Source organism: Centrocercus urophasianus, unplaced genomic scaffold (genome assembly GCF_019232065.1).
Source record: "Centrocercus urophasianus isolate 14NV4802_14NV808 unplaced genomic scaffold, USGS_Curo_1.0 seq_19, whole genome shotgun sequence".
NCBI lineage: Eukaryota > Metazoa > Chordata > Aves > Galliformes > Phasianidae > Centrocercus > Centrocercus urophasianus.
Genome location: NW_024884744.1, coordinates 6,353,456 through 6,367,013, shown reverse-complemented (window position 1 = coordinate 6,367,013; position 13,558 = coordinate 6,353,456). Strand labels below are relative to the sequence as shown.

The window sequence follows — 13,558 nt, the reverse complement described above, 5'->3', positions numbered from 1 at the left end:
GTTCCACTCATGACCTATTTTTTTCTTCCACTACATACCTTTCTTGTTTAGGCAGACTGGTCATGCCTAAAATAAGCCTAAGTAACTTATTTCTGCTCCCTCTGTGGTGAGTTGAGACCAACTGGTCACATACATTTCCATTTACTTTCTAATTACTTTCCATTTACTTTCTAACACCGCACTGCTGTATTTGTGAAATCCTATCTAAGTAAAACCTGAATGTATTTCTTATCCAGACACTGTAGTGTGCATTTTAGATTGGAATTTGCTTTCATACCACTCCTACAGCATATTCTTTTAATCCCCATTTTAAAGATTAGAAATTGACATATGTCAACAGGAAGCCACTCTGGAATCCTGAGCCACCAAGAGCAGGGTGGAAGAGAAGCTCAAGCATCCCCCCCGCCCCCCCCCCCCCCCCTCCTCTGTTATACCCATATGAGCAAAATCAGCCTTCCACATATAGAACAATTCTTATTAGTACTCCATAACCTACATTATTGCTACCATATTAAACCAGGCAATATGAAATTAGTGATACTAGTGCAGACATTGCCATTCCCTATACAACTAAAAAAAAAAAAAAATACAGTCAGGATATGATTGGGTTGTCCTTTTCAAAGATTACATGTAGGATTTGGTACTAAACCAGCATTTCAATACAACAAAAATAAGTCCTGCCTCCTACTAAACCAGTATTAAATGGCTCCTTTTCAGATGTTCTGGAAATACTTCTCTAGACATCAGAAATTCCATAAACTCACTATATTCAGCCAATGTTTATAGCTATAAAACTCCAGTGCTAAGTCCCTTGCACACTTGGGAGCTGATAACACTAAGTCTCACCAATCAGGAAATGTTTTATACATTAATTATGCCTATATAATACTTACATTAGACAATCTTACAAATTTACAATCAGTACAGAAACAAACTCCACCATTTTATGGATTACTTCACCCTGATAGCTAAACAGTCTAAATGATCTCACCCTTAATTATCTGTACAACTATCAGTCACTGAGAAACACAGCTATGGACTGAAGCTTAAAAATTCACTTAGTAAGATTGTAATGCCCAAAGAACACTATCTATCTAATCAGAATAGCTGTACTAAACCACTTTTAAATGATTTTTTTTTAAACCATACCAGTGTTTGAACCAGTACATTTAAGTTTATCACATACAGATTTAAAATCACTTCCCTCAAATTACTAGTCATAGAAAGCTAATTATAAATCTACAGAATAATTATGAACTAGTTTACTTACAGAGGCTTTCTCCAAATGAGGTTGGTGACATATTTCAGAGCTAAACTAAGATTTTAGATATGAAAGTTACACTATATATTCTAAGCTGGATCACTTCACACATCCCCTTAGAATTGCTGCTTAAAACCCAACCCAGACTGCACACAAGCAGTACATGTCTCCTTTGTGCATCAAAACAAAGACAGCAAGTGAAGGTAAATAAAAGAAATGAAAGTGATGTTGGCAGTCCCTACTAAATGTGTGGATGAAAGCATTGTTGGGACAGGATTTGAAACTGAACACTGACCAAAGACTCAAACAAACGATGAGGTAGGATAGGTAACCTTGAGAGAAAGACGCACCAATTTTAAAAGCTTATCAAGAATACAAGGTGGTCAATACAGGCTGACATATGAATTTTGACATTCTCATGCCCAGGAATTTTTGGAACTCAGTTATCTTCAGCAGGCTGGTGCCATTTTCTAAAAGTGAGCAGTGCCCTGCTGCTGTGGAGGATAACATGAGTAGGAGATGCAGCTGAGATCAGTATGGTATTACTTCAGCATGGACGGAGAAGCTGGCTTTCCCTCTGTCATATCAAACTCCAAAGAGCTGCTGTTGTACCTTTCATGTGAAAGTGTGGGATAACAGTTGGAACTATTATGACATGCAACTATTCCCACTGTCCCTCCCCCCAGAATGCGATCCATCCCACTGTACGTGTGATTATACCTACGGAAACTCCTAGGAAAGGAAATTCCTAACACCAAGCCATTACACATGCTTCGTTGACATAAAAACATTATAATTGTACAAGTGCTATTAAAACTGTATTTAATATTGTGTTTTTAATTCCAATCCTAACAAGCTTATTGCAGGGAAAGAAAATAATCAAGCTGTCTCATGTATCTGAAGATGACTTAGAAGATCTTTTTCATTTCCAAATCTCATTAAACAATCAGTACATTTATGTGGCAAGTCTGTGGAATGCCTGAAATCCAAATGGGTTTTAAGGTCTTCAATCTGTCCTGTTGAATACTCACAGTACTGACACAAATAAATCCCTTCAGATAAATGAGAGCTTAAATGCTTGCAATACTCCAACATACCTGAAAAGCCCTTTCCACAGTCATCACAAACATGAGGGAATATTTTGGTGTGTTCAATAGCTACGTGCCTGTTGACGTTTGTATGCAGCCTGCTCCTAAAGCCACACACTTGGCATACAAAGAAGTTTTTGCATTTGTCAAAACTGATTTTGTTTATGAGGCTGTACTGTCCACGCTCCTTGTTATGATAGCTGTCGCTGAGCTCTATCAGTCGGCACGCGTGTTCATTCACCACGTGGCTGTGCAGATCTTCTGGATCGTTTGTTTCATGCTCACAGAATTGACACAAATACTGCTCGTCACAGCTGTGTTCCTGGAAGTGCAGGTACAGCTCGCTGCTGGAGGAGAACTGCATATCGCACTGCTCGCACCAATAAAGGTGGTCATTGAAGTGAGTGTCTGCTATGTGCTGACTCAGATTCTCAAATATCACCGTTTTGTAATCACAGTATTTACAGATGTATGGGTCCTCCTCGTGCAGTTTCACATGTTCAATGAGCTGCACTTTGCTGGAGAAGTTTTCTTTACAAACTTTACAGACATGAGTGTCCGCACACGTCTTATGCTTCAGGATCATGTGCTGCTTTAAATCAGAGAAGTACTTGCTGTTAAACTCACAGAGCTCACACTTGTACAGGCCGCTGCTGTTGGCTCTCAGCAAAGGCCATTTCTGCTGAGCTGTGATATTCAAAGCCTGGTTCTTCTCAAAGATTTTACAGGTTTCAAGAGGGATCTCCTCTAGGTCCTCAGCTTCTAGCTTCTCAGGTGACACAGTTTGTGTTTCTATATCATGGACTTCTACAGCATTAACTTCTGTTGTAGAAATTTCTACAGTTTGAATATCAAGAGGTTTTTCTTCTTCTGTAGGGCTGTCACTGAATATAGGTGAGTCACATACGTCTTTGCACATTCCATTATTAGCAGCTTTATCTGTAGGAGCAAGTAGATAATAAAGGTCAGTTTAAAACACAAAATAAAACAAAAACAAACAACCCTGCAAAGAAGCTGGGCGCATATTTAGTTGGTTGTAGAAGCCTATAAGTGCAAAAAGCAAATATTATCATTCAGGCACTGAGACTACAACTAACAAATAAATAATGTAAGCTAAAAAACCTCGATCTCTTCTGCCAAACCAAGAAAGTAAAGCATTTGTTACATTAAACACCAGTATACGTGGCTTCCAGCCTCCCAGTATGTAAGCTGCAAATGCACACTTACCTTTATCCTTCTTTTTAGGGTCTGTATAGTGCAACCCTACGTTTGAATGTGACCCACTCCACTGAGAAGTCCCAGCATGCACTGGACTCCCGTCATCATCTGTGTCTATGCTCTGCACCGGACTATGGTATCTACCTGCAAAGATAAAAGAAGGATTTTTTTACTTAATATAATTGATATAATACTGAGTCTAAGGGACATCAAATCAGAACAATACTCAGGAAACAACCACTATCTGTTTTGTTTTCTATTTATTTCTACAAATCAGAGCACAATACACTTAGTCAAGCATTACATAGCAAGACCCCAACATGCACTCTTACCTCTGTTTTCAGAATACTTTATGTCTGGTTGTTTCATAGAACAAACACTGTAGCAGTGGTCAGAAAAAATCCCACTATTGTCTATATATTTAGGGGCACCTGAAGAATCTGTATTACAAAAAACAAACAAACAAACAAACAAACAAAAAAAAAAATGATTAGCACTAACAAACTGATGTAGCTACATATGGATTCAGTGTGCACTAAAATTCTCTCTAGCTATGTTTTTACTTCTTGCTTTATGAGCATTCTGTGCTGGTCTGCTAATGTTCCTGTTCTGATTTACAGCTTTCTGCTGCTGTCCCAGTGTTCAGAGCATCACATACGGTTGTTGCTGAACTTCCTTTCAAACAGTAAAAGGAGCACAGCTAACGCAGTGCTGAATGCTTATGGACTGCAATGCTTACTGACCCCTTAATCCCAACTTCCAGGGAATTTCTCCCCTTGTGTGTCAGTAGAATCATCTCCACTTCATGGTCTGTGCAAGCTTTCCAACATGCAGGGAGTAGAGAACAAACCTGCTCAGATGCACAGACTGAAAGTGGCCTAAGAACAGAGCATGCAGGGTGGGCATCTTGCATGTTCAGTAGAAGGCATCTTAACCCAGCCCTTGTATGTTACTTATTTTCCAGGTACAAACATAACAAAGCTATTAATCTGAGAAAAATTAAATGAATTGGAGCTCTAGGCTGACCTGAATATCGAGAAGGGTGCTGTGTCTTCCGTTTCCTCTTCTTAGGATGTTCATTCATTTTGAACAGTCTATGTTAATCATAAAATGAAAACATTCAAAAATTGGCTAAACTTGTATTTATCAGCTTATACTTTTCATGAAACAATACAAGTATTCTGAAACCCCAAACACCACACAAAGAGTTTTTCTTACATCCCCCCTATTTATTCTGTTACAATTAAGAAAATATTAAAAGCACACAAATAACAAATAGTTCTGTATTCCTGCCCCAGGAATAAGAAGGCTCACCATACAGACTGCAGCCGCTGCATGGTATGTTACAAGCAGCTCTCCTGCATGCTGCCTTCTGTCAGAGATTAGATACTCTGGGGCAGTGACCTTCAGAGACTTTCACGTTGGAAACGAAAACAGAATTGATGCCATCTTACCAAAATCCCACACTTCTCAGCGTCAGCAAGCAGAGCAGCTCGGAGGCTGACAGCTGCACTGCAGCCACGTACAGCAAGTACAGCAGCACGAGGCCTTCATCTGCAGAAGGACAGCATTTAATATAGTTTAATCATAAAATAAAGAAGAAACAGTCCCCCAAATAATCACATCAGAAACAAACACACAACTATTACTAACTGTAAGGCTAAAAAATACCACATGGAGTCGAAAGCAGTGCTCGGTTGGGAGCATCAGCGCTGCTGAGCGCACAGCCCGGGCTGCCCTTTGTCTGCGGCTCCCGAAGGGAAAGGAGATGACACCAAACCGGCTGGGCTGATGCGTCGGCCCAAAGAACTGCAGTGCTGCAAACGGAACCCGAGGCGTTCCGCAGCATTAGGGCGCTCACAGGCCCAGCTTCAGAACCGAGAGAAAAAAAACACATCTCCCATCACGTTACCGACGTTCTCGTGAGATGGAACAATCGGTACGAAGCACGGCTTTATTGTAACGGGCCAACCTCAGGGCGAACCGCTTCAGTGCTGTATCGGAGGCATCGAACGCCGCCATCGCTTCGGTCGAGAGGGAAGAGCCCACAACGCACCGAGACCGCGGCGGGGCGAGGCCGCCAGCCCCGCCGCCCCTCCCCGAGCCGCGGCCTAGCGGGACCGGAGGGGCGGGGGCAGAGCGAGGCAGCAGCGCGGGCTCCGTGAGGGACGGCCCAGCCACCAGCCGGCACCGGGAGCGCGGGACCGAGCGTGAGTCACGGCTGCGGCCGGCGGGATGCGGCCGACGGAGGGGGAGGCGAGGAGGCACCGAGCCGCGGCTTTGCACTTCAAATGGCGCCGGGGACAGGGCTTAAAATGGGGGCGGGTGGGAGAAGGCGGTGAGCGGCCCCGCGCGGCGAACGGCCGGAGGGAGGCGGGCGCCCGCGGGTGCCACGCCGATCCCCAGGGCTCCGGGCGACGCCGCGGCCGCCCCTCCCGTGCCTCGCCGCCGGGACTCACCTTCCTCTCCGCGCCCAGCCCGCACCGCAGCCGCCTCCGGACGCGGCGCACCCCGCGGGGGAAGGGGCGGGGCGGGCCGAGCGGCGGCCGCCATCGCGGCGCCCCCTGGAGGGCGCGGTGCGGAGAGGAGGCCGCCTCCCGGCTCCGCTACAGCGGTCAGGCTGGGGGGGGGCGAGGGGCTTTTCCTCCGCCCCGCTATTATACGAGGAGCTGCCTCTCGGCCTTGGAGGCTGGCTGAGGGCCAATTCTTCCGCACCAAAGGCTGTCGTCGTTGTGCTGGACTTAGTTTATAAAATCCTACCTTCAGCCTTTTCTGACTTCCCAGACAGAGCTCTAGGGGCAGCTGATTAGGTTACCAACCGTGCTTTTACCATATGGTCACGCACGATGAAGGCAAGCAGCACGAATACAAGCACTGTGGTCCTTTTCAAAGCACATTTCGGAGGGTTCAGAAAATAACACAATTCATCTCTCTGCTCTTGAGAATTACCAAACAAGATTTTAGCATCTCTCTTTCTGGTTTGTTCTGCACTGTTTATCTCAGTTATAGGAGCCTGGGTTTCCTCCAAGACTGGTTTGGATGAAGTCCCCATAAATTAGCTACAGCCATCCAGTTGGGTGGATGCTCACATATTTCTGTTCATGGCAAAGTTTCCTAGGTAAACGCTGTGAATATGAAAAAAAACACTTTCCCTAGTGCCCAGTGGAGGGCAGCAACACAATCCAAAACCAACCTCTCCTCCAAAATATAAAAAAAAACAAAAAAAAAAAACCAACAAACCCAAACAAAACAAAAACCAAGAAAACCAAACCCACCCAGCCCTTTTCTTTGAATCCAGTCCTCAGTGAGACACAATCATGGTAGCCAAGCCACTTTCACATAAAGCACAATGTCGTCTTTGCGTTTTGGCTGAATTTCTCTTCCACAAAGAGAAATCCACAAAGAACAGCACAGCCCAACCACACAGCTAAAAAGGCAAGACAATGAAAGAACAAAATGTGAGGATCGCCTTTGAAGTCATAGATACAGTTCAAAGCTGTAGGCACCAAAAGGTTTCATCAATGCTTTAGAAAGAAAATTCATTTCGCTTTTGAAACTGCCACATTCCTGAGATCTTCAAACAGATCAGGGTCAGATTTAATCATGCTGAACTTGCTCTAACTGGAAACAGAAGGAAGCCCAGGTGGAAGTAACCTCCTGATTTAAACAGGCAACACAGGTCATGTTCTTTTCAATCAGCCGAAATAAGAATGGGGTAAAGTGTTTAATTAAACACTTAGCACATGGTAACTTCTACCTACCTGTGGCAGCAGAAGCAGACTGCTGTTGGGATGGGAGGCACTTCAGCTTTGAGCTTGCAAGCTGCAGAGCTAGAATATCTTGTTGTGCAGCCAAGAGGTGACAAATCTAGGCATCTTAGCTCCTTGTAGGAGGACTTGTTCTTTCCTTTCTGGAAGGCCCCAACCTGACTCACATTTCACAGAGAAAGCAAAGGAGCTGTGGAGCATATGGGTTTCAGGGCATCCCTTAAGGTTTGCACCCAGCGGACAACACCACTGATCAGAGAAAGACAGCACTTCCTTATGTTCTGCCACCTCAGTCAGTTATTGGATATGTGAGGAGTACAGAACAGATCTCAGGCAAAGATCTTCCTCTTTCAACATCAGGTCTTGCTGAGAATAGACTGGGTGAAGTCTGGGAGATAAATGCTCTCTCAGGTCGCCTTTCACTTTTATTGACAAAGGCCTCTCCATATAGAGCTCTATTTGTGCTCTGAAATAACTGAGTGAACCAAAGACACGTAGTGGTGACCTGATTACATCCTGATGCATTCCTCATGCCTCCAAAAAGTCAAATCCTCAGCAAGAGAACTCAAATCCCTCCCACAGTAACAGTTTGTTGGACATTGAAGGCTAAAATAAAACACAGAACTTTTGCAATTCTATTACAAGCCCACATTCTCACACTTGTCAATGTATAATTTCCAAAATAAGCTTCTCACTTTTTAAAAGTAAGCAATAGATACAAAAATGCAACCTAGTTTTTATTTTTAAATATAGTTTTGGTGATGAAATATCTTCATGGTTCTCAAAATTAAAACTGATCAACTTCAGAGAGGCTTTGCCGCCATTCTGCTGAAACGCTTCCACACTGCCTGCTCTCCTCTCACAGCTTTGGGACAATATCTGAACTAAGTCACTTATTCAGTGTATGCAACAGTGAACACCATGTGCAGTTAAGACCTCTCACATAGCTATTCCCACAAATAAGGCTAATTTCAGTATTTTTCCCCACCTAAATTAACAGATGTAAGCATTTTCTACCTCCTTTCTTCAAGCCTTTCCAAGAAGGCCCAAAATACCAAATCACACCTCCACAACTCGAGCTGCTATAAATTCTCATTTCAGAACAAGTGTACCAACCATATTATTTTAATTTAGTTTTTAGTATATACAGTAACATTCAAAAGTGTGATAAAAACCCCAAGTAGTATTTTTTTAATTAACAGCATGTGATACAGACAATGGAGATAAATAAAAAGACTTTTAACAGTTCCCCATGAACATGAACTACAATTAAATGGCACAGGCCAAAGTTTGCTTGTTACTTGAATAGCACAGCAGAAGGGATTTTTTTTTTTTTTTTTTTTTTTTAAATGTGCTGCAAGACTTTCTCAGTACAACAATACATGCATTTTACTGCATATCTTAAACTTGTTTTGGCCCATAATTACTAAAAATGTCTTGTTTTCTAGCTATTATACCACAGGACCTGTATTACAGAATGACATACATATCCCAACATCCTCCCCCCACCCCCAATAGTGGTTATTTCAAAGATAACTGTCAGGTTTTGAAAAGGTATTCAACACTGGTGGGTGTTTATACTCTCTTTTTTGATGCAGACATGAACTGCCTCTAGCTTCAACAAAGCAGCATAAGCATCAAGAGAATACATGCTTCTAGGCTCTGTCTATGCAAAATGCCAGCAGAATCCCGGTCAAGGGAGGTGATCCCTGATCCTCTGCTCAACACTGGGGACACCAAACCAGCAGTGCTGGGCTCCCCAGTAGAAGTGACGTGAACATACTGGAGCTGGTCCAGTAAAGAGCCATAAAGACATGGGATACCTACAGTGCGAGACTGAGGACTGGGATTGTTTAGACTGCTGAAGAAAAAGCTCAAGGGCACCTACACATACCTGCCAGAGGGCGTAAAGAAGACAGGCGAGGCTCTTCTTGGTGCCCTACATAAGGAGGTTAGGCAATGAAATGGAAGGAATTTCATTCAAACATTGAGAAAAAGCTTTTAGTGGGAATCCTCCTCTCTTGGGTGGACAGGACAGCCCGCTCTAGCTGACCCTGCATCAAACAGGGCAGTCAGACTGGATGATCTCCAAAGCAGGCAAAGGGATTTCAGTAGTGTATGTGGCTATTCAATTAAAACTTGTAGAGGTGGAATGGGGAAAGGAAAGAGAAGATGATACTCCCAGATGAAGTTACACATTTATATTCACACACATGCTCAAAAAATAAAAAAAATATAAATGTACACCACAGTGGCTGTAAGACAAGAAGAATTCATCTCTTTCCTCCCTTCCTCTCCCTCTTGCCCCAAACAAAACAGTAAGACAACTCAGGACAGCCTGGTACAGTTGATAATTTAGACTTTAAAACACTATTACTAAATCCTGGGAATTGAGCAATATATTTAGACCAACAAAGCAGAATTAGAGCTCAGCTGTAAACATACACATCTTGGACCTCATGGATTGAACTGCAGCAGACATAAGAGCCTCAGGAGACAGAGATTCTGCTTGAATCAGGCTTTCAGTAACTTCAGCAATACAGTTGTCAAGTTTAACTGGGAGTAATTCTAATACTGGAACAGGTTCCTAATTAAATTGATTTGAACTAAACGGTTCCTAAACTATTTTACAGCTACTGGGGAATTGGCACCAGGACCTCAGGAGTCAAGATAGTATATTTTCTGGCCTCCCTCATGCTGAAAAAAAATTGTATCACATACAGAAATGACAGCAAGGACACTTAAGACATTAATGCGAATCAATGGGAAAGCTAACAGCATTGCTTAAATTAATCTTCTTTTGCAAATATTTTAAGTTGTTCTTAGACTATGGGCATGTCCATTTTCACAGAGAGGGGTGTTGGAGAAGGAAGGGGCCCACCTCTGTACTGTGGTCTTGTACTTTTGAATTCTATCTCAGAAAGCTCAGAAGTAAAGAATGCTGTACTCTAAATACTGCATTAACAACAACTGTATTTCTCCCGAGTGTGGGTTCACAAGTAGGAAGAAGAAACTAAGAGGTTTTTTGGTTTTTTTTTTAAGGTAATAAGCAATAAACCTCAAAAGTCCCACAGATAAAAGCCACTACAGACAAAATTACCACAGTTATGAATTAGAGCTAAAAAGGCTAGTTAATAAAGAAAGACTATTTCCAAATAAAACAGTCAAGGATTTAATCAGGCAGCTAGTACCCATTCCTATCATAAAACAGCACCCTTCATACTGAATCATATGAACAAGTAGTCTGGGACTTCAGTATACACAGAGCCTAATTCTGATTTCATTTACTGTTGTGAATCTAGAGTGTTTGTAATGACATCTGTGTTCTATCTGCACACAGAAATCAGAACTTCCTGAAGACCAGGGCACCTAGACTTGGGTTAGTGTATGCAAACTGAAAACTTCTATATGCAGTTTCTAGTCGGCTTCTTTCAAGAACACAGATTAAAAACCAACCCACACACTGTCAACTGCAAGGCTGAGTGGTGAGCTACCCATCAATTTGGACAGAGAACCTTACCCTAAACTGAGACAACTTTCAGCACAAAAAAGATAAAAATTCATTATTTGCATGAAACGTATATTACAAAATTAAAATGGGGATTCAACAAACTGCAATGATATCTACAGCTACATAGTATTAAAAAAAACAAACGAAAGCCATATAAAACCAACAATGAAAATGTGGTTCTTCTTTCAAGTAAAACAAAAATTAAAAAGAAACCATGGAAATTAAAAAAAAAAGATCTCAGAAGCAGCAAATTACAATTCTCTCTGTAATACCACACCATTTTCATTAACTTGTAATATTTTAAAAATGTTAAAGACATCAATAGAACACTAATTTCAGTGGCTTCATTTTCATTTGTTGTTTTTCTTTTGGAATGGGCCCAGCCCACATCTGCAACCTGTACAGACATGCAGAACAGGAGGAACTCACAATTATCACTTAGAACAGGTGCTGGAACGTGCCATTATTAAAGGACAAATTACATGCCAGTCGTAGAATGACAAAGAAAATGCCTCAAGTTGTCAACAAACACATGCTACTGACTGCTAAAGGGCTTTTAACATTTTACATGGAAAGGGAAGCTGAAAAACCAAACCAATCCTCCAGAAGACCAGCAGCAGGGTCAGCACATACAGAGTTCTCTACGAGCTCAGTAATTTCTAAATTGTCTTTAATATGCAGGCTTATCTTCACCACAAGATACCAAAGCACTGACAGTTTTGGTTTTATTTAAATGCTTAAATGCCTTCTCTCCCCTCCCCCCAATTTATACTGAAATTATGTCTGAAAAAACCTGCAAATGCACTCCTTCTGAACAGAAATTGTGCATAAGTCAGAGGTGCTTTTTGAGCTGCCTCCAGGAAAGCAAAGAACATATTTCAGAAAAAAACTAATCAGCAGCAACCTGCTTGATTTGTCATTAAATCAAACATGACTAGCTTCACAACTGATGAGGTTAGTCTTTAAAGTGATATTTCACTCATTTCTTCCTAATGCTTTGCAATAACACGTACTGGGCTCCTTGCTCCAGCAGTTTTCTTACAAAGTTTTGCAGGAACAATGTGTTCAGATTTAACTGAAGCCCAAAACAAGCTGCTTAGTGTTTTGTGCGTTTGATACTCAGAATAAAGGGAACATTTTCCAATGTCCATGAAGTGGGAATAATTAAAGAAAATAAAAATTCCAATTCCAAGCAATCCAAAACAATCTAGAGCTCAGTCACAGGTGTTTTCACAGTCAATAAGCAGATCTTATTTCAGATATTGAGAACAGATGACATCACCCTATTTACATCAACCTAAGTCAATAGTAAATCCATTATCTTCAGTGAATTTATATCAGAAAAGTGGTGTAACAAGGTAAGGTAATTAGTATTAAATGCTTTGAAGCTGGAAAACCCTTTTTCCCCCCTGAAACACCAGCAGAATGTTTTCCAAATGCCCATCTTGGTTACAGTAGGAACAATAGCTTTACACCCATGATCTTCCCCATTAAAAAAAAGACCAACTATAATTACCCCACATCACAGTATGTCTATATCACTGTTTCCTTTCTTTTATTATTTGACGCCCATATGAACTTCCACAGCTCATGCACAGCATTTAGTTGCAGTAAGTTTTGGAAACAGAGCCTGATTCCTCATACCTTTCTGTTTGTGCAAAAAGGGTGCAAAACACTGTATGCTTGAACTGAAAGACATTTATACCCATATTTACACAAGTATATCATTAAGAAGGGGTAAAGTACAAAAGAAGGTGGGCTCATAGGATGCAAAAGATTTGAGTTCTCTTTCCATCCTGGTTGGAAAAGTCCAACCATCCTCCTATATAAAAAAAAAGTAAAACATTGTTTCATTAATAGATAAATAATGATCATGTAGCACCTAATGTGGCATTTGTGCAACAATTTTACTCTGTTAAATTAAGAGTTAAAGCCAACAGGGTTTCAGATTTTGCAAACAAAACAGTTAAAACTCATTGAAACAAAGCCATGTTTTCAAAGAGCTACACCATTAGTGTTGACTGCAAAGTAATATGTACAAAAGTAATTTTGCTCTAGAAAGTATGCCCAAGGTTAGCAGGAGTAAAAATATTCATATGAAAAAAAAGGAGTATGTAACAGTCAATACAGAATAATGGGAAGTCTGTTGGACTACTCCAAAGGGTTTAGCAGAACTAAGGAAAAAACTTCACATTTCCCACACTAGTCCTGGAACTTCCGTAGTTTTCACAAAGACACCTTTCCCCCCCACAACATTGTCAAATACCTACGTGTACAGTAATTAACTGCAAGAGCTTGACTATGAAAGGATCTTCAAAAACCAAAATCCTGGCTTTGCAATCCCCAAAGTCTTTCATAACGTAATTGATTGCACATTTTTAAAATATATTACAATTTGCTAAATTAAGCCAACCACTCATTACCTCATCAGTACAGCCTGCACAAAGTACAGTTTATTTATATACTTATATTCTAATCTAACACCAGCTGTCAGCATATTTTATATTACATGTGGTATTGCACTTTTTGAGTGGCACCTCAGTGTGTCTGGAAGTGAATGAGTTGAAACCCCGAAAGCCCCAGACCTTTGGAATTCACTTCAAGTGCTGCCAATCTAGCAAGCTTAAAATGTTAGGGCAAACATCAGCCTCAGAATCATGGGTTTCACTAATTAAAAAAAAAAAAAAAAAAAAAAAAAAAAAAAAAAAAAAAA

The 13,558-nt window shown here is 41.2% G+C and overlaps 1 protein-coding gene and 1 long non-coding RNA gene across 3 annotated transcripts in view; one reads left to right on the top strand and one right to left on the bottom strand.

Annotated features, from left to right (window-relative positions):
- Nucleotides 1–2,033: 2,033 nt before the first annotated feature.
- ZNF639 (zinc finger protein 639) lies at nucleotides 2,034–6,091 on the bottom strand. 2 transcript variants are annotated; one of them, XM_042821046.1, is made up of 6 exons: nucleotides 6,027–6,091; nucleotides 5,022–5,121; nucleotides 4,594–4,661; nucleotides 3,900–4,007; nucleotides 3,577–3,711; nucleotides 2,034–3,288 (listed from the first exon to the last, which is right to left on the bottom strand). In XM_042821046.1, exons 3-6 carry the CDS (start codon nucleotides 4,649–4,651, stop codon nucleotides 2,141–2,143), a joined length of 1,449 nt encoding a protein of 482 aa, XP_042676980.1. In that variant the 5' UTR covers nucleotides 4,652–4,661; nucleotides 5,022–5,121; nucleotides 6,027–6,091; the 3' UTR covers nucleotides 2,034–2,140. The 2 variants fall into 2 exon arrangements, with proteins under 2 accessions (XP_042676980.1, XP_042676981.1); XM_042821047.1 differs by lacking the exon at nucleotides 6,027–6,091 and adding an exon at nucleotides 5,221–5,473.
- LOC122161539 overlaps nucleotides 5,695–13,558 on the top strand; it is a 10,345-nt gene continuing 2,481 nt past the window's right edge. Inside the window, exon 1 of the long non-coding RNA XR_006169201.1 lies at nucleotides 5,695–5,777. This is a non-coding gene — a long non-coding RNA (uncharacterized LOC122161539). The remainder of the gene's footprint in view (nucleotides 5,778–13,558) is intronic.

Coding starts and splice junctions, on each gene's coding strand:
- ZNF639 (XM_042821046.1), bottom strand. CDS start 4,651: ATGAATGAACATCCTAAGAAGAGGAAACGGAAGACACAGCACCCTTCT. Junction 3,712..3,899: donor AAAGTATTCTGAAAACAGAG/GTAAGAGTGCAT, acceptor TTATCTTTGCAG/GTAGATACCATAGTCCGGTG. Junction 3,289..3,576: donor CCCTAAAAAGAAGGATAAAG/GTAAGTGTGCAT, acceptor TTGCTCCTACAG/ATAAAGCTGCTAATAATGGA.